At 42.4% G+C, this 23,893-nt stretch overlaps 1 protein-coding gene across 6 annotated transcripts; it reads left to right on the forward strand.

Moving 5' to 3' along the window:
* Positions 1 to 6,142: 6,142 nt before the first annotated feature.
* Positions 6,143 to 23,441, forward strand: LOC126284240 (uncharacterized transmembrane protein DDB_G0289901-like). 6 transcript variants are annotated; one of them, XM_049983025.1, is made up of 9 exons: positions 6,210 to 6,264; positions 8,919 to 8,938; positions 10,241 to 10,319; positions 12,795 to 12,946; positions 15,862 to 15,946; positions 21,315 to 21,460; positions 21,757 to 22,057; positions 22,148 to 22,261; positions 22,373 to 23,441. In XM_049983025.1, the coding sequence occupies exons 1-9, from the start codon at positions 6,219 to 6,221 to the stop codon at positions 23,290 to 23,292; spliced, it is 1,863 nt and encodes a 620-aa protein (XP_049838982.1). In that variant the 5' UTR covers positions 6,210 to 6,218; the 3' UTR covers positions 23,293 to 23,441. The 6 variants fall into 6 exon arrangements, with proteins under 6 accessions (XP_049838977.1, XP_049838982.1, XP_049838979.1 ...); XM_049983022.1 differs by having other exon boundaries at positions 21,757 to 22,261; XM_049983021.1 differs by having other exon boundaries at positions 22,148 to 23,441.
* Positions 23,442 to 23,893: the final 452 nt, after the last annotated feature.

The raw sequence follows: 23,893 nt of genomic DNA on the forward strand, positions 1-23,893 counted from the left end.
TTGTTCGAGACTCTTAGAAAGTTACATTATCTTGTGCAGAGACAATTAGTGGACAGTCTTCTACTTGATATTTTCTTTTAGCTTATAAGCTTATTTCGGTTTTATCGCCTTCATCAGTACAAATCCTGAGGTTGTAGATGGACATGTGGCACTCCGAATAATCTGCTACTGCTGCCCGTAATTGTTGGATGTAATTTTTTTTTCTGTACCACTTTAAAGTTATTTGATTGTTTGATGTTGCATGTGCTTATAACACTTTTTTTCAGTATTCAAATCTTTGGGTAAACAACTAGCTGTCAAACTTCAGTTTCTACTACTGTCAAAATAATAAAAATATTATAATATGCATGCAACATCCAATTATCAAACAACTTTAAAACGATACTGAAAAACATTACGTCTAATAGCCACGGACAGCAGTAGTAGTGCACTCAATGTTAACATATGTCCATCTACAACGTCAGGATTTGTGCTGATGACGGAAATAAAGCCTAAAGAAGCTTTTATACTATAATAAAATATCAAGCAGCATAGTGTCCACTAATTCTCTGCATAACGTCCTACTGTGACACAATTTTTGCTGCAGGTCCCACAATAAAGAAAACTATAGCACAATACAGCTTACCAAAATGGGTGCGATCAGATAAACGAAGAACTGTCAAACCAATTGCTTAACATTCCACGCTTGCAAGTCGGTAATAAAATAAATTACAGAATTATTTTCACTTAACGGTATAGTAATAATTAAAAATAATCTGGAAACTTTGGCTTCGGCAGTGGATGTTGGGATGGTTTGTTTTGAATAAAGTACAGAGAAGTAAATAGAGAGCCAGACGAGAAGCCCATATCTTTAGAACCAAATGTAGGTTAAATGTTGTAAATGAAGAAGGATATGTTAATTTTCTGACAGCTTTAAAGCTAGGCGGCAGCTAATCCCCATTATTATTTTATAACTTATTTGGCGCAGATGCAATGATAGAAGTGTATTAAAATTTTAGGACAAGAAATAAAGTATTTGTGTTCAGAGGACATAGCCCTAGTGACCAAACTGCTCAGCTTAATAATGACAGAATTTGAGTCGAGACTAAGGAAGACAAGAATAAAGATGGTGTGCACTAGTGTAACGCGTTCATAGTACAAGTAAAAGTTATGAAAAGAGGTAAAATTACACAAGACGTACGAGTGGGAGATCATACTGAGAGTGGTATTGCTAGCGAAGGTTTACATTAGCGAATGGAGCCCTAATGGGAAACAAATTGCAGAGAATATTTCTGGTGCCGACGGCTGTTACACTTAGTTGTGTAGCAGGGAAGTGTGGAGCGCAATAGAACACTACAAAAACAGACTGGTAACACATAAAGTGTGCTCTTTGAAAATTAGTTAAACATTAAAACCGATGAAAAATTATGTACGCTATACTACTGCTGGTTTGATTCGTGACACGTCATTTAGCTGTAATTTATGAGTTGTTGTTACACACTTATGACCTACTCCTGTCGAATTGCGCCAAGCGGGCCGCCGACTTTAACGTCCCTTTGGAAGGATGGGTCAACATCAACAGTGTCACATGTCATCACTCCTAGATATACTGAGCAGAGGTTTCGAATTTAATCAGAGAAATTGGCGCAAAGGGTAGTCATCACAAACTTCAAGCAACCAATTCATCTTCCTTTGCTCTCCAGATACAGGAGGTGAAAACTTCATCCAACCGTCTTAACTCCGAGTCGAGCTACACCACAAAGACCTCAGTTACGGAGAAAAAGAAAAGACAAGAAAAGCACTACGAACCGCGAAGGAATTATCCGAATGTGACGCAAACCGATAGATATACGATTACAGAAAAACAAATGATAACAATTTAAGAAAAAGTGAATGAATTATTGACGAGAAAGAGTTTCAGAAATTGAACAAGTCAATAACGCGTTGGTCCATTTCTGGCCCTTATACAATCAGTTATTCGGATTGGCACTGATTGATAGAGGTTGTTGCACGTCCTGTTGCGGGATAATGTGCCAAATTATGTCCAATTCCCGCTTTATATCGTCAAAAGACGATGATGGCATTCAAACAGAGGATGCCACGCGTAAAGCTGAAATACTAAACACCTTTTTCCATAGCTGTTACACAGAGGAAGACCGCACTGCAGTTCCTTCTCTAAATCCTGGCACAAACGGAAAAACGGCTGACATCGAAATAAGTGTCCAAGGAACAGAAAAGCAACTGGAATCACTCAACAGAGGAAAGTCCACACGACCTGACGGGATACCAATTCGATTCTACACAGAGTACGTGAAAGAACTTGCCCCCCTTTTAATAGACGTGTACCGCAAGTCTCTAGAGGAACGGAAGGTTCCAAATGATTGGAAAAGAGCACAGGTAGTCCCAGTCTTCAAGAAGGGTCGTCGAGCAGATGCGCAAAACTATAGACCTATATCTCCGATATCGATCTGTTGTAGAATTTTAGAACATGTTTTTTGCTCGCGTATCATGTCGTTTTTGGAAACCCAGAATCTACTCTGTAGGAATCAACATGGATTCCGGAAACAGCGATCGTGTGAGACCTAACTCGCTTTATTTGTTCATGAGACCCAGAAAATATTAGATACAGGCTCCCAGGTAGATGCTACTTTCCTTGACTTCCGGAAGGCGTTCGATACAGTTCCGCACTGTCGCCTGATAAACAAAGTAAAAGCCTACGGAATATCAGACCAGCTGTGTGGCTGGATTAAGAGTTTTTAGCAAACAGAACACAGCATGTCGTTATCAATGGAGAGACGTCTACAGACGTTAAGATAACCTCTGGCGTGCCACAGGGGAATGTTATGGGACCATTGCTTTTCACAATATATATAAATGACCTAGTAGATAGTGTCGGAAGTTCCATGCGGCTTTTCGCGGATGATGTTGTAGTATACAGAGAAGTTGCAGCATTAGAAAATTCTAGCGAAATGCAGGAAGATCTGCAGCGGATAGGCACTTGGTGCAGGGAATGGCAACTGACCCTTAACATAGACACATGTAATGTATTGACATACATGGAAAGGATTCTTTATTGTATGATTATATGATAGCGGAACAAACACTGGTAGCAGTTACTTCTATAAAATATCTGGGAGTATGCGTGCGGAACGATTTGAAGTGGAATGATCATATAAAATTAATTGTTGGTAAGGCGGGTACCAGGTTGAGATTCATTGGGAGAGTCCTTAGAAAATGTAGTCCATCAACAAAAGAGGTGGCTTACAAAACACTCGTTCGACCTATACTTGAGAACTGCTCATCAGTGTGGGATCCGTACCAGATCGGGTTGACGGAGGAGATAGAGAAGATCCAAAGAAGAGCGGCACGTTTCGTGACAGGGTTATTTGGTAACCGTGATAGCGTTACGGAGATGTTTAGGAAACTCAAGTGGCAGACTCTGCAAGAGAGGCGCTCTGCATCGCGGTGTAGCTTACTCACCAGGTTTCGAGAGGGTGCGTTTCTGGATGAGGTATCGAATATATTGCTTCCCCCTACTTATACCTCCCGAGGAGATCACGAATGTAAAATTAGAGAGATTCGAGCGCGCAAGGAGGCATTCAGACAGTCGTTCTTCCCGACAGAAAAGGGAGGTAATGACAGTGGCACGTAAAGTGCCCTCCGCCACAAACCGTTGGGTGGCTTGCGGGGTATAAATGTAGATGTAGATGGAGAAAATACGGAGATAGTTGGAGGGCCGTGCCCATAATGCTCCAAACATTCTGAACTGCGGAAAGATCCGGTAACCCTGCTGGCCAAGGTAGGGTTTGGCAAGCACGAGGGCAAGCTGTAGAAACTCTTGCCGTCGGCGGGCGGGCGTTATCTTGCTGAAATGTAAGCCCAGGATGGTTTGTCATTAAGGGGTGGAACTCTCGGCGGAGAATATCGACAACGAACCGCTGTGGTGTAAGGGTGCCGTAGATGGCAATCAAAGGGTCCTGCTAAGAAACGAAATTGCACGCCAGATCTTCACTCCTGGGTGTCGAGCTGTATGGCTGGAGACAGTTGGACTGGTATCCCTCCGCTGTTCCAGGCGTCTCCAGACACATTCTCGCTGGTCATCGGGACTCAGTTCGATGTGCGACTCGTCACTGAAGATAATTCTACGAGAGTCAATAAGATTCCAGGTTGAATGTGCCCGATATCACTGCAAACAGATCAATGGTAGTCGGTGCCAGGGGCTTGTGAGCTCAACCGCCTTTCTAAAGGCGCCTGTTAATGGTGCTTGCGGTCACTGAAGCACAAGTTGTTCGTCAGATTAATAAAAATGTAAATGTCGTGTGACTATGGCCTGCCGTCGGGTAGACGGTTCGCCGGGTGTAAGTCTTTCGATTTGACGCCACTTCGGCTACTTGCGCGTCGATGAGGATGGAATGATGATGATTAGGACAACACAATACCCAGTCCCTGAGCGGATAAAATCTCCGACCCAGCCGGAAATCGGACCCGGAACCTTAGGATTAACATTCCGTCGAGCTGGCCACTCAGCTACAGGGGGCGGACATCGGATTGATGATACCAATGAAACGGGGGTCTTGATTGCCTCTCTGACGATTGCTCGATCCGCTCGCTCTGTCGTTCGACTATAGTTCGCCCATTCCTGCTTATATCGTCGTGTAGCAGCATCGCATTCAAATGCCTAGCAATTCGCCATTTACTCCAGCCAGCTTCTTCAAGCCCAACTACACGTCTTCTCTCAGATGACGACATCTGAGTATATTGTTCACGAGCATGTATGAGAGGTATAGTTACTGTCTAACTGACCACACGAAGTGAATTCGGGAATGCTATGGTCTCGACCCCACCCCTGCATACTATCCTTGCTAGACGCGAGGGGAAGATTCTCTGCAGCATTATCGGTCACCTAAGCTAGCAATTTTGCATTGTCAGTCGCTACCGCTATGAATATCAGTTTGTGATCAATTTACTTAATTTCTTAGTGGTACTTCGTTTTTTTGTTAGTGTATATACATCACGCCTAATAAAGCCAAGTACTCATCGTTCAGTTGACTCAATCCTGAATTTTATTTATACCTATCCCGAGTTTCAGGGATAAAATGCTGGTCAGAATCCGTGTCCTATATTCCATCCTTATAATTCTGCTTTGTACCGACGGATTTCATCTGCCCATTCGACTCATATCTTCAGACCTACTTCATTCCGTGAAACTTTCGTTTCTCCCTGGTAACTTCGTCTCTACTTCTGTCTAGTTGATTCTCCAGTCATATTTGGCAGTCTCTGACGAATAATCTAATTTGTCTCCACATGGCTAGATTTTCAAATTTACCATTTAGTCGACTGTGAAATTAGCTATTCCATATTGTCTTACAATACATACTTTCGACCTGTCTATAGCTTTTTCTTCTTTCATTTGTAGCACCTCGCCTCAAAATAGTCATCACCACAAATTCTATAACGCCATTTAGAATTCTAAATATATTTCACTCCCTAGTTTTCGCGCTGTTATAAAAAAATTTCATCACAATGCAGTAGCTATCTGTACTCCACGAATGTCTCATCGCGACCTTTCTAAAATTCTGTATTGTTTCCTCTTCTTTCCACGTGAAGATGTCTTCGTCCACTCTGAATCAACGATGAACTGTAGAAATTAGTACTGAGATATCGTAAGTTACGTTATCAGCTTCATTGAGTGATGTTGTTTTCACCCCTGTGTTAAATGTATTGTCCATGATAGTGTCAGCAGAAATCTTCTACATGTTTACAGTGAAACCTCAGTATTTACGTAACATTACATGACTGCACACATCGACACGGAAAGGAAACCAGGTATTAGGCTGTGAATACATAATATTCACTAAACATAACGTGCACTTGGCACGAAGTATTTCTTATCAGTTACGTGTTGTTTCCGGAAAACAAAGCCTCCAAGTACAGTAATTAAAGGTTACTCAATGATACACGAGCATAAATGTCATAAATGTGCATGCACATTTCAAGAGCATCTGCACTTTTTCTTTCGCGACTCCACAATTATCGTTTCCTTAAAAGATGCGATCCTTCAAAGGCAGTATTGTCAGGGCGTCCGTATCGGAGACCTTGAAAACGACAGCTCCCTAACGAAACTACTAGTTGCAAATAACTTACGTAAGGAGGAAAGTTTTGCAACATGGCTGTCGCACGTGAACCTCTGTGCGTCTATATAAACGGATGTTCAGCCAACAGCCATCATCAGTGGCATCATGACGGTGAAGGCTCTAGTCTCGTTAGCCATCGTCGCCTGTTGTGGTAAGTCATTTCTCCAAAAGGCTTGCCTTTTCGGTGAGAGGCAAGTGTGACAGTGTTTTTCTTGTTGCACTGTTCTTACTAAATCCTTTCATTAAACCAACAAATCCACTGTATGTAATTTCAACTGTTCGCTTAGATCTGCTCTTAGAGTTGCATGAGTTTGGCTGGGAAGGCTACGTAGTTAACTACATACAGGTTCTCATAAGGCAATTCGATAGTAGCAAAATTTCTGCACGATTCTTTTTACTTCTTGGATGCAACCATTTCGGGATTTCACCACTTGTTATTCAAAGGGAATGTTTACATACTTTTAGATCTGTGAGAAAATTGTCGTCTAGTATCTGTTGCATATCGAGAAGTTAACTGGCTTTCTCTTTTATCTCACAGTTTTTCAGCGAAACTTTTTTAAGCGCAAATTGCTCATTTCTTCTGTACAGCATTTCTACTGAAGCGTGCCGACATTGTGGCCATTAGGAGGTGATTTAAGATGGGTTTTAACATTTTAAAAATAGTATGTTACAGTCACTGTCATCCTATAACTATATTCTTTATAGTTTGATTCTATTCACCGTTGAGTTCTTCATATTGCAATTGTTGCCGAGAAGGAGACGCTCTGTTACGCTAGCGGACTGCTTGTGGAAAGAAATAATGTATGAAGATATGTATAGCGTTTTAAATAATTAAAATTGTACGTATATGAGTTCAGGCTGAATCTGTGTATTTTGGGTTTCGAAAGGTTTTCGATACATTTTCGCAACTCCCCTCCAAAGGAAAGAACGTAATTTTATTAGACAACTGCGGGTTAACAGAACGCAGAATGTTGTTATTAATTGAAAAGCATTGTCACAACCAACATTAGTCTCTGGTGTATCTCAAGGAAGTGTTGGATGACTTAAACTGCTGATAATAGCTACAAGCGACTTAACGGACAATATTTTCAGCTTTCTGAGGCTTCTGCAAGACGACTCAGCGGTAACAATGGAGGTTACTTTTTCACAAAGGTTGCTGTGATACGCACGAAGAAGAGAATGAATACTTAGCACATAGCAGCTTTTTCTAAGCCCAAAAAAGTGATGTAAGGCGAATGAATACACGAATGGACCTGATATAGCTTGACTAAATACTCAGCAGCTAGTCGCAGGAGTTGAGCAACTGGGTGTATGTGTATGTTGACATTCGAGCAGGAACTATCACAAATTTCTAGCCGTGGGAGAGGCTGTCAGAAATATTAGAGGCAAGTGTCATTCACCCACACTGGAAGTGGGTTAAAAAGCCCCCATTAAATCAGTTCTCGAGTATTATTCGTCAGCCAGGGATTCTTGCGAAGCTGGATTAGCGAAATTATCGTAATGGAAAAAATAGAGAAGTTCGGAGTAACGTGGAGGGATACCCACAGTAATGCTTCCCGTACTTCATCCGAGAGTGTAATAGTAGGTTTAACTCATACTGGAGCATCATGTACGCCCCACCACACGCAACATGTCGGTTTGAGACGCTCTGGTGGTGAAGTACCTGCACTTTAACTTAGCACCGCGCCGAGGCTCCATGGACACGAGACTACCTATTAAGTCGCCAAACACAGATCTTAATAGGGAATAACTGAGTTCTGTCGAGTTGTAAACACACCTCCCACCTTAATTGTCGGGCGTATGCCCGCATCTCGTGGTCGCTTGGTAGCGTTCTCGCTTCCCGCGCCCGGGTTCCCGGGTTCGATTCCCGGCGGGGTCAGGGATTTTCTCTGCCTCGTGATGGCTGGGTGTTGTGTGTTGTCCTTAGGTTAGTTAGGTTTAAGTAGTTCTAAGTTCTAGGGGACTGATGACCATAGATATTAAGTCTCATAGTGCTCAGAGCCATTTGAACCATTTGTTGGACGTATTTATTAGGGATGAAGTTGAAAAATCACTCACAGCAAATGTACTTTCGTTGTCTTGAATACCTCGTACTGCAGTAATTGGAATTCCTATACGTTTTTATGAAACTGTATCATACGCTATTGTTTATCAAGAGCTACTAAAGCATCTCCTTATAAGTGATTCCATTAGTCAAACGTGTATATTTTGAATTTGAATTACAGCAGTTCAAAAGAAAAAGCCTCTTGCATATTGCACATTGTGTTTTTTACATTATTTACCTTGTGCACCCAGATGCGTTCCTACTTATTTACAAAGCATCTTCATTGGGTGGTAGACCAACGTCTGATTTATTATTTTTAAGCTAAATAGCTTTCTGTCTGGTGACAAACTGGTTGAAAGTTTGCACTTTTCTTTTTGGTAACATTTGCTGAAGATGCCTTGTAACTAAGGTGAAACGCGTCTGACTGCATGAGGTAAATGAAAAAACTTTGCGTGAAGCATGCAAAAGGCGTTTCTCTTTCGACCTACTGTAATTTATGTATAACTGCTGCGAAAATGCCCAGCATAAGGAAATTGTTATTTTAGATTTGTTTCTTATAATTTCACTCTGTGTTACTCATCTTTGACAAGAAGCAAATATTCACTTTTCTAAACTAAATATTAGGCTCTCCATCATTCAACCAGACAAGTAACGTAACTGATGTTTCATTTCGTAGATATAACTCTTGCTGTACACTGTAACCACTTCCTGACATTGCTGAATAACTTTTTATCTTACACACACATTCTTCTGTGTTTCAGGATTCGTCCACGCCCAGCAGGTAAGGGTCTGGCTATGCGGTTATGCAATACGAGACGTCATTTTACCTCGTTACGCTAAACTGTAGCACCAAGCATCGGGTAGGAGGGTGATGCCTGAACTGTACCCGTCGCCCAAAGAGTTAGCAAATTCGTGGAGCAAGCGCCTTGGCTTCACTAGAACTGATAGGTACTGCTTCTTGCTCCGGCTATTTTGCAGGAGATATGTAACCATGGACACATTTGCTTTGCCATCGAGAGACTCATGTACGAGGTAACACACACTATCAGTCTACAACAAGGTAGTGTTTTACGGTCCATGAGAACTCGTCTTCGATGGTCGCTGCCGTGTACTTGAAGGTCCTAAGAGCATACGAGTAATGTGACACCATGTTCCGTAGTTTGCAGGTATTTTTATTATTCATTCAATCTCCAGCCCACGTCTTCTGGCACTGGCATAATATAGCAAAACGGCAGTTTTCCTTTGTTTTTCTGTTTCTTTCTTCTAAGTAAACTGTCTTGCGATTGGTTTCACATTGTCTTCGAACTTAGCCTCGATATTGCTTTCAAATGCACATCCGTCTTACAAACAGCATCGCTGATAATTTGTTTTGCATATTACAGACATCTAATGATAATTTTCTTTGCCCTCTAGCTTTTCTTCCGGGTACTTTAATAGTTAACCTACTAAACTGTCCTTCCTTCTCATTAGAGTGCTCCTTAAAGCCTTCTCTCCTCTTTTCTATGTATCACCCATTGATTTCCTCATATAATAGATAGAGTGTCACGATACCGTAAATCAATTTTTGTTTGCCCCGATTTGCATTGTGTACCAATCTCATGTGATGGTCTTCGGTGTCGAAAATGTAGTATTTGAAATCCGTGGACACTAATCTTTAACTAACAACTTCCGTCTTTACGCCAGGTATCAAAATTTATAGATAAACATTAGATGCTTGTTCCTCACATCAGATCAAATAAAAAATATTATGCCAACTAATCTGCAAAAGTTATTCATTATTTCATGCTATACTAGAGGAAAGAGGTAACCTGCTAACGAACAATATTAGACCTTCTGTCGAAAATAGGGATATCATTTAAATAACAAGAATCTACCTGCCAGAACGCACCGTTTATTCTGTATTAGGAATGCAGATAAATATTACGTCAACCTAAAAAACTATTTTTGTGTGAGTCCGATTTACATCCTACAAGATTACCACACTATAGACCTCTCATACCCAGGCCAGTTAGCTGCATCAGATAATAGATTTTTAAAATTTGAAAACACGCTTCATATTTCTGTGCACAATTCTTTTGTCCAGGCGAGCGACTGCGCCAGCATGTGCAGGAGCATCGCACCTCCTGGGTTCCTGATTCCATCGGGGCCTCAGTCAATTTTTGGTAAGATATTATGCCTTTGTTCCACACATATAAGGTATTTTAGTTAAGAAATTCACTACAATTTTATTTCTTGACACTAGTATGCTGCACAGAGAAAGAGCTTCACAAATTGAGCAAGTCAGTATCGCGCTCGTCCATACCTTGTCAACTGCCACACACGGTAAGGTGTGTACGAGGTGTGCTCAGAAAAGAAGTTCCGTTCGATAACAAACACATAAAAGAGCACAGATACAGAAAAACTGTTTAAGGGAAAAAAACTAAAAAACTTGAACTTACTTTCTACAAATCTCCCACCATTTTGCAGGCACAAGCGTTCAACAAGGTTTTGTAGGACTTCGTCATAAAGCGTTGCCGCCAGCACTGTCAACCACGATTGACTTTAGTCTTTACTGGTAACACAGTATGCCTCCATCTCATCAATAATCGTTTCGATTGAGTGTACCATAAGCGACCCAAGTCTAACGTCCGGTCGGTACCGTGCTCACAGAAACATCACCATCTCTGCTTTAATGTGCCAAAATGGCAAGTGCACTTCCCAGACACTAATTTTTGTGTTGCTGTGTGATAGATTTATCCAGCCAAAGAATACACAATCCCAGAATTTTTTCATAAATAATTTAGTAAATAAGTGGTTTTGAAATTTGTGGGAAGTTCTTAGAAAGATCAGTGGCTATAAACTTAAGGTTTTATTTTACGTGGCCCAATTGTTCGTTAATTAAACATCGACTCTCACTTCGTTCTGCGTAGTTAACTTGGTCACGTCCTTCACTGAATTGTCGGACCATCTTCTTACCGTTCAATCACTCCTTGTGTTTCTACGTAGACCTAGCAAATCTGTTTATGAATGTCGACACATTCAGAAAACGAATTACTGATATAATCACTGGTGTTACAAGCATTTTGCAGCATTAACAACACACAGAGAACTCAAAATAGTGCCATTTCCTTCTCTGTGTGATTCGAACCAATTACAGAGCAAGCTCCGAATAGCGATTCTAGAGCAGCTGTGGAATGAAATACAAACGGAACTTACTTTCCGGGCATATCTCGCACATTCAAATGTAGGTGTAGATAATAAGATATTCAGGAATAAATTTTTGTTGTATGTTCCCAAAATTTAAAAAACATAACTGAATTAAGATGTATATCATATCTGTCTTGCTATATATGAGGTTTGGTAGTGAAACTTTCACGACGTTAACATTTATCAATTAATACAGCCATTGTTTGGCATTAAACACTTGAGCTATGAGATAAAAGGATGATTTTTGTTATTTGACCGAAATAGTGAAGATCAAAAATGTCGAACATCGGAAATAATTTGTATAGTTGCACGTTTTCGTACTGCGTGAGGATGAAAAATACACCAAAAATCTTAATGGGTATAAGGGCAGGGGAGGGGTTGGAGGGTGCAGGATTGTGAAGGGTGTGTTGGAAGGTCACTTTCTTGCTCGAAAACTGTGGCCTCTATCAAAAACTAAATTAAAGAGTTGTACTGGGTATTTCACTGTGTCATATACGACTTCGTACACAGTGGTAAGGAGAATTGGGCTATGGAGTGGTGGTATCACTGTCATTGTAGAAAAACTGGACAGGAGCAGCAATGGTCACGTGGACAGGTTAACACAGTAAACAGATGATCTACTTAACTTGTATATCTCCTACCGTACAAAGACTCATTACAAAAAATGCAGCAGTAAACAGAGTCCAATTAATACAACAGCAACAACCATAAAAGTCTCTGAGCTAAGCGTGAACAGTGCTGTTGTAGCAGTGTGTCTGCCGCAAGCCGTACTGTGCTTTGGCAGCAGAGGGTGTTCGTAGTGTTGTGCCGTTGTAGACATGGCTCAGTGGGGCCACACCACAGGTTCCTCCAGAGCTCGCGCGATCGCTATGAGCGTCTGATGGAAACATGCAATTCCGTTACCAGATTGCGAAGCCCACAGGGTGGTATCGAACTTGGTACCGTACTCTAGGACTTGGGTGCAGAGAATTGGAGAGCACGAAAATGTCACGTAGCATCGGTGATGATAATGATGTTGGTTTGTGGGGCGCTAAACGTCGGGATCATCAGCGCCCTTATAAGCTCCCAGGATTTCCATTTCCAGTCTCTCAATGTCTCTAACGATAATGGTATGATGGTGAGGACACACAAACACCCAGTCCCTGGGCGTGATCCAGAGGCATTAACGCTAGCCGCTAGACCACGAGCTGTGGATGTAGCGTCGTTGGTTTTTGTTAACCAATTTGAAGTACTTGGCCGACCTGACAGACGACAAACGTTCTCTATAAAATTATTTGTCTTACCTCCTTTACATCACTTTGTTACCTCGTAAACATCGTCGTTTCTACTTTACGTATATATGCGCTCGTTCCTCGCGCCTTGTAAGCCACTCGACTCGCACAGGTGGCACCACAGCGCGTACGGAAGTTAGCAGAGAGCAGCAGCCACGGACTATCAACTGTGTGTTACAGGCTTCGGGCGCGCCGGCCACGCTAAGAAACATGGTGCAGCGCAGCGCTCCTCTGTGCACCACGGAGCGGCCAGCCGCCAGAGCGGGTCGTCCAACAGCGAAGCCTGCGAGAACCTGTGCAAGAGCCTCGAGCAGGGTATGGGCAATGGACGGGTGAGCGCTTCCCTCACTTCATTCTGTACTTCATAGGCAAATTTAATATCCCAAAATGTCTCATCATCTCATTCCTCCACAATCACTGTATCCACAGTCTTCCACCTTCACCAGTAAGTCTTCATGTGTAATCAACAATTCCAGTGAATTTAATTCCCGCCTCAGACTTGCCACAGGGATCTGTCGCTCTTTACTCCAATGTACACTGACCGAAAAATATCACAGCCGAAAGTTTCTGGGAAAGAGGTCCATGACTGTAGCACTTTGCCGGCCAATAAAGGGGTTGGGTAATCCTGCTTCCGAGTTGTCGTCCGATGATGTTCTATACATGCGAAATTCGAGATAGATCTGGTGGTCAGTCAAGCCAAGGTAACGTGTCGACACACTGTAGAGCATGTTGCATTACAACAGCTATATTTGGTCGAGCATTATCCAGTTGGAAAACACCCCTTGAATTGATGCGTGAATGGCAGCGCAGCAGGTCGAATAGCCAGACAGAGCGCAGCAGGTCGAATCGCCAGACAGTCGTACAGTTTTGTAGGTAGGATGTGTAGGAAAATCGTGAGAGTGCTCCTGCTGTCATGCAAAATCACGCCCTAGATGATGACTCAAGGTGGAGGTCATGTGTGTCTAGCACGTAGACAGGTTGGTTGCAGGCCTCCTTCTTACGAACACACGGCCATCACTGCCACCGAGGCAGAACCAGTTTTCATCGGAAAGCACAACAGATCTCCACTGTGACCTCCAGTAAGCTCTCGCTTGACACCACTAAAGTCGAAAACGGCGATGGTTTGTGGTTAGTGGAATACACGCTACATGTGTATGTCTCGAAGTTGTCCTCGAAGTAACCGACTTGTAACAATTCGTTGTGTTACTGTGGTACCAACCTCTGCTCAGATTGCTGCTGCGAGTGCAGTACCATGCAACAGGGGCATAGATCGAATATGATGTTTTCTTTCTCAGTGGTGCCACGTGGCCGTCCGGAGCCAGTCTTCTTGCGACCGTACAGTATCGTGACCACCGGTGGCAGTAATCACGTACAGTGGCTACATTCCTGCCACGTCTCCCTGCAATAACGCAGAAAGTACATCCGGCATCTCGTAGCCTTATTGCACGACCTCGTTCAAACCCATTGAGTTACTGATAATGGCATCTTTCTCGTCTTAAAGACATATTTTACTAACATCCGGCCACAAAGCTAACTAACTCTCACGACCGTTACAGCGTGTATTTAAAGCAAATCTGATTTTCATCCTCATAAGGTTGCTACAAGCACCATTCGTATGCAACAGACGTGGAATGTGAATAGCTACCATCTTTTAGAAGTAGATACACGCATACCAACATTCATCAGAGTCGCACAACTTCTAGATGGTGTTGCGATTTCTTTCCAGTGGCTGAATATGCAGGATGTCCTATGTGTCTGTCCACTCTAAATAATTTTTTGATAGAGAAGCAAAGTAAAAAGTGTGAAACGGATGTCGTTTAAGCTGCCGTGCTGACATTAACCTGCATGACGCCTGCCTTACAGCTTTCTTTTTTACGAAGTAATGTAAAGCATTACGTCTTTTTGAACGGCACACTGCACCTTTTACTCCGTTATTCACTTCTCCTCCTCGTGACCTGTTCGAAAAGGGTATCACCGTGTACTACTCACTTAAAAATCATTTTACTTAAAAAGTAACACAGTACTGACTGTGGGTCTCTTCTGCTAGCACACAGTGCAAATACTCGAGGCAAAAGATCTCGTTCTCTTTCTGAACTGACAGTAAAAAACTGAAAGACGAGGAAAATTCGCAGTCATGATACGGTCAATAGTCCTGAGTTCAAGTTTTGCGACAGCAAAGTATACATCAACGAAGAGAAGCCAGAAATGCCATTAAACCAAGGGAAATGTAATGGGTTTTGGATACGATCGTTTCTCGCAGAACCAAAAAAGGGCGTAACACGCGAGCACCTTATGCCTCTCCGGACCGTCTCATGGGGTCAAACCGAGCGAGGTGGCGCAGTGGTTAGCACACTGGACTCGCATTCGGGAGGTCGACGGTTCAATCCCGTCTCCGGCCATCCTGATTTAGGTTTTCCGTGATTTTCCTAAATCGTTTCAGGCAAATGCCGGGATGGTTCCTTTGAAAGGGCACGGGCGATTTCCTTCCCAATCCTTCCCTAACCCGAGCTTGTGCTCCGTCTCTAATGACCTCGTTGTCGACGGGACGTTAAACACTAACCACCACCACCACCATGTGGTCAGACAGACAGTTGACGGTTATCCGTCCGTCGGATCAGAAGGATACGTACACCACTCGTTTAGTACCATATAAATGTGTCTTTCGCTGGCAGTAGATTTCATCTCTCGTATTCCTACTCTCAATCTTCGGCAATATAAAGTAGATACAACGAACTACGGGTACTTTCTTACTGTCACCTTTACTAAACATGGAAGGAGCCACAGTGTCCGACGACAGGAAACCTTTCCAGTTAAGTGACAGTTCCCACGCCTTAGGTTCATACGATCTTTCATTTTGGATCAGCGAGAGTGATATTAGAATTAAATAATTTTCTTTTTTTTTAGTCATCAGTCTTCTGATTGGTTTGATGTGCCCCGCCATGAATTCCTGTCCTGTGTTAACCTCTTCATCTCTAAGTGGTACTAGGAAACCAGAAACATTTAAAACATTTGCATGCGTTGAATTGAACTGTAGTTATCCAAAATGGGTGGTTAAATTGCGCAATTGGTAGCATGTGACCCACGTAATACATTGATCCATGATCTGGGTCACAGTTGTAATGTATCCAGAAACTCCACTGTAGCTGGGAGTTTAAGGTTTCATTGTAGTATTCAGAATCTAAGAAGTAGTAGAATTTTCATCTAACGTTCAAGATTCATTACTGTGCCCTTATACATTTCTTTTCAGGAATTCACTTGTCCAACCTTCTGCAATGGTTTCAGCGGGTCTTCTGGGCGATCTGTTCCCTCAGCACGAAGCATACATAAGCATGGTAAGACCAGAAACCTACTATAATTGTCTTTTTTATTTCTCACTCCTCATGCCACAACAACTGGTCTTAGCTCTGCGAGCTAGTACTATAGTGCTGTAGAACAATTTCTTACGTTAATAGACACATGCAAATTTTTGTAGCACTGCAGCACAAATAATTTCACGGTCTATGTGACCAAATGTTATTAAATATATTAGGTTTCTATAAACTGAGGAAAGGTCATAAAATGGCAACAAGTAAGAAACGTTATTCATAGAATGTGATGATATTTAGACAAAGCGCGTAACAGAAGGTACGATACAAATACCAACAGTCAAAGGTCTGGAATTTATATTTGAGCACAGGGACGTAGGCGATGTGGTTGCAACTTGCAGTGTGATCACACAGAACAGTAATATTGTAGGGGATGTGAGTGCAGCGTTCCATTTGCAGAGCTGCTCTTGCGGGCAGGAATGGAAAATGCACACATTGTGTGTGGTGCTGTTACTTGGGAAATTATCCCGTAACTATAATGCAGTATATTTCATAACTCAGTGTGCACTTCCAAATAGGCAATGCAGTCAGTCCTTTTAAGCTACATTATAACTACAGACAATATACAATACTGTCAATGACTACACAGCTAATGTCTCTTTCTTTCTGCAGCAGTGAAAGCTTTCTAGCTGGCTCGCACAAGATAGAAGTTTACACAGGAGGACAACAATGGCATATAATTGTATTCATAAGTGAAAGCTATTCTACAAAGCAGGTAACAGACCGGGATTTTGCTACATTCCACATCACATCCGCACTTTTGTTTGCCAACAGATAGCCTTCGCAGTTTGGCCAGTAGATGATGTCTCACGACTGTCCCTCCTAGTTAACTACCCCAAGTGTCTTCTTCGGCGAGAAACTGAACAAACTGTACCTGGTTACGTTCAGTCAAACCAGTCGAACTGTAGCACCAATGGTCTCCAGTTCGTGGTTTTTGTGCTATACTACTGTGTAAACAACATAGTTTTCATATCAACTGCTTCAGACTTCTACAGGTCATAGTTATTTCGTTCTTTTCCTTTGTGTATGCTGACCCTCTTTCCTTGCATCTAGTGATGTGATGGATCTCTAAACATACAGGAAAAATACTGTGCAATAGTGTAGAATTTAATAGACTGATGATAACGAGATGATGACCAAAGAGAAAATAATGGTGTGAAGCTACGTAACGCAGTGACTCTCGACACCTCCTGTGAAGTCGAGGTTCAAGTTAGATTCCTGACCTGGCAGCTCGTTTTAAACTGACTAGAAGTTCACAGACACTGCACATCCTGTGCAGAATGGATTATTCAGTAAAAAGCTGCAAGGTATGTACAATGTATGATGTAGCAGATTGAATTCAAAATTTGTTTTCTAGTTGCTATGTTCTTCTTTATTGACGCCATCTTGAAGTTATAATACGTGCTTTTATTACATTAGTCTTGATGACTTTAATATTTGCAGTGTAGATGATCACACACTGACAGAAATCGATTAGCTCTATCAAATGATTTCGAACCTCTTACGATCGGTGCTGCCACTTTTGTCCCTTACAAAGAAATACTATGTACAAGCATGACACTAATGCACCGACTGTGAGTACTGAACGACATAGATGTATGTGGCGTAACACAACTTAACAGTACTGAGGAAAAAGATGATGTAATATTATAAAGCGTAAGATCCGAAGATGGCAGCATACTCGTGCTATTAAAAGTTTCTTCAGAGTCCACATTACTGCAGGTCGCCACCGTGCTGGTACAATGTCAGGAGTATATAAATTGATATTATATGCTAAATAATTCCTCTTTTTATAGAAATGCCTATCTTGTTATTTCCATTCTGCATTTAATATCGTCTTTGTTTCATCCATCATCAGTTATTTTACTGTCCAAATAGCGAAACTGGTAGACTACTTCTGGTTTCTCGTTTCCTAATCTAATTCCCATAGCGTCCACTGACTTAATTCCATTACATCCCATTATTGTTGTTGATTTTAATCTCATAATGTCTTTTCAAAACACTATCCCTTCTGTTCAGCTGCTCTTCTAAATCTTTTGCCGTCTCTGACAAAATGACAATGTCATTGGAAAGTCTGAAATTTTTTGTTTCTTCTCTAAACTTCAATCACTTCTTCAAATTTATCTTTGGTTTTCTTCACTGCTTGCTCAGTGTACTAATACAATAACGTCTTGGATAAGCTCCAATCTTCTTTGACTCCCTTCCCAGTTATGGCTTCCTTTCAAGTGCTTCAACAGTTTCCGTCCAAGTTATAAATAAACTTTCGCTCCATGAGTTTTACGCCTGCTACTTTCAAAATTTCAAAAAGTGTAGCCGACGCCACACAGTCAAAAGGTTTCTTTAAATCTACAAATGATATAAATGTATGTCGCCTTTCTTCAACTTGCCCTCTAACATAAGTCGTAGGCTCATATGGGTTCATATACCTAAGTTTCTTCTGAACTCGAAATGATAATCCCCAGGATCAGCCTCTACCAGCTTTCCATTATTCTGTGAATATTTCATCTCATTACTTTGCCACCATGACTTAATATGTTTAGGTAGTATTCGTACCATCAAATCCGGTCTACTTGCAGTTATTACGATCTTCCTGAAGTTGCAGACCATGTGGAATAATTCTATTACTCCCGGTTCCCCCAACGATCTTTGTAATTGTAGAGAAATTTGGTGATATAATTTTAAATTAATTACATTAATTTGCGGGTTCTGACAGTTCTATATGGGGATCCTCAAACAATGTTTGATTTTTTGTTGGAAGAGGTATGGCCCCCTGTGAAAGAGTGCCATTGCCTACCTGGATTTTTTTCTGAAACCACACCATGTGTCCACATGCGTGGGCAGGTCCTCAGTAAAGGAACTGGAAGGCATATGGCTTGTAAATTTCTAGAATTCTTGTCATTTTCGTAACTTAATTTTCATCCTAGTTTTGTCTCCAGAAGTGTGCAGAGAAATTTGGAAACTGATATGGGTGAAAATATAGCAGCTTTAAGTATATGGTTCTTTGGAAGGGGAAGTGTTTGGGTCTACGACTCCCCTGTCCCACCCCATTATATATGCGACTGCTCCAAGTATAGGGACCTTGAAGGATGCACACAGGGTGTTCCTCCGAAGAGCAGCCAGGCTCGTTTTCTTTGGTGTTTCAGCAGATATTTGTCATTTCGTTTTAGCATAGTGTAGCTAAAGTAAAAAAAATAAATACAGCTCATCACATCTACCAGTGTCGACGCAAAGCGTTGTTGTGTTTCTCGTTACAAACAAAAAAATATTTGCAGCGGAATTTTACGAGTCCATTCCATAGAGCGGTCTCGTGCGATATTTGTTTTAGCGAAATGTATTAACTGAGACATTATAATTCGAAAAATAACCAGCACCGACAGAGCCCCCTGGCCTACTCTAACTACTAACGCCAAGCATTCAACTTTACTTATTCGCTGCAGGATTGCGGTTTATTCTTTGTGTTTTACTGTTCCTGTTAGTACATATGGAGGCAATGAGTATCGGACTATACTAATTTGAGAGCGCTCTATCGAATGGACACCTAAAATTCCGATTTAAAAATAATTTTGTTGGTAATGGAGAACAAATCGACGCTTTCTGTTGGTACTGTGTGTTGCATGAGAGACTTGCCTGGCATTAAATGTTTGGGCTGACTCCAGCTACACACTGCGAAAGTATTCTCTCTGATACACACCAAAAAGAAACTTTAGCAGTTGTCTTTATGCACACAGCGTAAATAATGGGGTGGTGTACTGCTGAAGTTACATATTGCCAGTAGAGCCTCCTGTGACATGAAGTTTGTAATCTACATCTACATGATTACTCTGCAATTCACATTTAAGTGCTTGGCGAAGGTTCATCTAACCACAATCACACTATCTCCCTACCATTCCAACCCCCGAACAGCGCGCGGGGAAAACGAACACCTAAACCATTCTGTTCGAGCTCTGATTTCTCTTATTTTAATTTGATGATCATTCCTACCTATGTAGGTTGGGCTCAACAAAATATTTTCGCATTCGGAAGAGAAAGTTGCTGACTGAAATTTCGCAAATAGATCTCGCCGCGACGAAAAACGTCTCGGCTTTAATGACTTCCATCCCAAATCGCGTATCACATCTGGCACACTCTCTCCCCTGTTACGTGATAGTACAAAACGAGCTGCCCTTTTTTGCACCCGTTCGATGTCCGGCGTCAATCTCACCTGGTAAGGATCTCACACCGCGCAACAATATTCTAACAGAGGACGAACGAGTGTAGTGTAAGCTATCTCTTTAGTGGACTTGTTGCATCTGCTAAGTGTCCTGCCAATGAAACGCAACATTTGGCTCGCCTTCCCCACAGTATTATCTGTATGGTCCTTCCAACTGAAGTTGTTCGTAATTTTAACACCCAGGTACTTAGTTGAATTGACAGCCTTGAGAATATTACTATTTATTGAGTAATCGAATTCCAACGGGTTTCTTTTGGAACTCATGGGGATCACCTCACACTTTTCGTTACTTAGCGTCAACTGCCACCTGCCACACCATACAGCAATCTTTTCTAAATCGCTTTGCAACTGATACTGGTCTTCGGATGACCTTACTAGATGGTAAATTACATCTGCGAACAACCTAAGAGAACTGCTCAGATTGTCACCCAGGTCATTCATATAGATCAGGAACAGCAGAGGTCCCAGGGCGCTTCCCTGGGGAACACCTGATATCACTTCAGTTTTACTCGATGAATTGCCGTCTATACTGCGACCGTCCTGACAGGAATCCAGTCGCACAAATGAGACGATACCCCATAGGCCCGCAAGTTGATTAGAAGTCGTTTGTGAGGAAAGGTGTCAAAAGCTTTCCGGAAACCTAGAAATACGGAATCAACTTGAGAACCCCTGTCGATAGCGGCCATTACTTCGTGCGAATAAAGAGCTAGCTGCGTTGCACAAGAACGATGTTTTCTGAAACTATGCTGATTACGTATCAATAGATCGTTCCCTTCGAGGTGATTCATAATGTATGAACACAGTATATGCTCCAAAACCCTACTGCAAACCGACGTTAATGATATAGGTCCGTAGCTCTGTTGTAATGAGCAGTGTTTCTCCCTCTCTCCCACAGACAGACTGACAGACACATACACACACACACACACACACACACATACTCTGCACGCTCCACACACGCAGGCACATGTACCACTACTGTTTCTCTGTGGACGTAAGCAAAAGGTTGAGGGTTCAGTTGTACTTGGACTGGAGAATGTCTGCATCCACATCACATACGTGTACGACAGTGGTGAGAACCCCATTGCCTCTGGTCTGAATGACATGGGCTGTCACGTGTTACAGCCGGTAGCCGCTCGGCTCACGCCCTGAAGAAACACCGCGGCGTACGTTCGGTGATGCCGCTCCCGCTCGCTGCCCAACAATCCCGCCAGCAGCGACAAGACAACGGCGTAACAGAATTCTGCAACGCCGTGTGCCCTACGCTTACGGTAAGCCACCTTGCTTGTGGTGTAGATTGTCACTGCTTTACCATTTGTTTCACAAATTCACAACCACGAAACAACTGACGAAACAATTGTGCTACAATTACGTTGTGTTATCTCTAGAGCGTTACACCATTGCTGCTTTCAGAAAAGAATTGAGTGTTAAGTAATAGGGTGCCTTCCTTGATCAGTATTACTGTTCATTTACAGCTATAACGGACCACTTCTACTCCATCACTTATGCTGTTTTGTAGATTATAGTGTAGTATGATGCGAATGTTGACTGTCTGTTATTTCTGCAGGAGATTTTTTTCCCGGGCTTTCTAATACCAGGCGGATCAGCAGGTGGATCAGGAGGAACAAGTAGCTCAGGTGGTTCCTATGGGTCTGGCGGCTCAGCTGACAGTTCAGGTGGATCAAGTGCAACCACTGGTGGAGCTGATGACTCTACTGGCTCTGCAAATGGCCAAAGTGGCTCTACTGGCGGATCCACGGAATCTTCAGGTTCTGGTGTGACTACTGGCGGTTCAAGCGGATCCTCAGGCGGCTCTGGTGGATCAGAAGACTCTACTGGCAGTTCTACTGGGTCTACTGATGGTTCTAGTGCTTCTAATGATGGAGCCTCCGGATCTTCAAATTCTGGTGAGACTGCAGATGGTTCAGGCGGATCGACAGGCGCCTCTGGTGGATCAGGAGGCTCTACTGGCAGTTCTGCTGGGTATACAGATGGCTCTGGTGCATCTAATGATGGGACGACAGGATCTTCAACTTCTGGCTCGACTACAGGGGGTTCAAGCGGATCTACAGGTAACTCTGATGGATCAGACGACTCTAGCGGTAGTACACATGGTTCAAGTGGGTCTACAGGCAGCTCTGGTGGATCAGATGACTCTACTGGCGGTTCTTCTGGGTCGACAGATGGCTCTGGTGCATCTAATGATGGATCGACCGGGTCTTCAACTTCTGGCTCGACTACAGGGGGTTCAAGCGGATCTACAGGTAGCTCTGGTGGATCAGACGACTCTAGTGGTAGTACACATGGTTCAGGTGGGTCTACAGGCAACTCTGGTGGATCAGACGACTCTACTGGCGGTTCTTCTGGGTCGACAGATGGCTCTGGTGCATCTAATGATGGAACGACCGGATCTTCAAGTTCTGGCTCGACTACAGAAGGTTCAAGTGGATCTACAGGCAGCTCTGGTGGATCAGACGACTCTACTGGCGGTTCTACTGGTTCCAATGGTGGAGCCACTGAATCATCAAGTTCTGGTGGGAGTACAGATGGTTCAAGCGGATCTACAGGCAGCTCCAGTGGATCACATGACTCTAATGGCAGCTCTAGTGGGTCTACAGGTGACTCTAGTTCTTCTGATGATGGATCCAGCGGTTCTTCAAGTTCTGGTTTCACTACAGATGGTTCAAGCGGCAGTTCTCATGGGTCAGATGACTCCACTACTAGTTCTAATGAATCTAGTGATGACATTACAGGATCATCAGGTTCTGATGCAACTACAGATGGTTCAGGTGGAACAACTGGTAGCTCTGACGGATTAGGTGTCTCCAGCAGTGGGCAAGGTGGATCTGATGATGGATCAGTCAGTTCCGGCGGTGGAGAGAATTATCCTGATATCGACATCTGCCTCTTCGAGCCGAGGAAAAGTGCAGGTGAACGCAAAGCAGCATCGAAGTCAAGTTCGTCAGTAAAATCTACAGCAACAAGACATGGAGGAAAGGAAAGGAAGAGAATAAATGCGGCTGCCAGATCTGGTCACAAACATGGATCGAAAACTTCAGCTTCCAGAGCACATCGAAGACAACATACAGCACATGGTCACTAACGTTTCAGTTCAGTTATTCCATGTTTACCTACTTACTGTAGCAAAGTCTTGTTTCTATTCTCATTCCTGTTGTCACTACAATCACAAAAAAATACATATTAGCTTGTTCACAAGCTATGCTGGATAAAAATAAATATTATTTTTCAACATTTAGTGGCTGATTGGATGCATAATTTCTGACCGAATTTCGTCCCTTACTAAGAACCCTAACGTTGTTCCTGGCATACATCAACCGATCTATGCACGATTTTGCACATTTAAGGTTATACACTTTTATTTGCTTGATTCTGATTCCTTGCACTGTAATGTACACTGCTAACCATCACTTCCTTATTTCGAGTGATTTACTACACGAGGTACATGGATCTGAGCTAAATAACCGAAAAATTTTCGAATTACATTCTCATAAATGAAATATGTTTTATCATTGTGAAGTATAGATGTTAAAAAATACACACATACAAAACTACTGATGCATACATACTCAGTTCTGCACATTTATTAACGTAAACTTTTTAATCTATACACACTGATCACGTATGAAAAGGCAATGACATTTCAGTCAAAACCGCTTTTGAAGCGGAATACTTCGCACCTGCAA

This window comes from Schistocerca gregaria, chromosome 8 (genome assembly GCF_023897955.1).
Source record: "Schistocerca gregaria isolate iqSchGreg1 chromosome 8, iqSchGreg1.2, whole genome shotgun sequence".
NCBI lineage: Eukaryota > Metazoa > Arthropoda > Insecta > Orthoptera > Acrididae > Schistocerca > Schistocerca gregaria.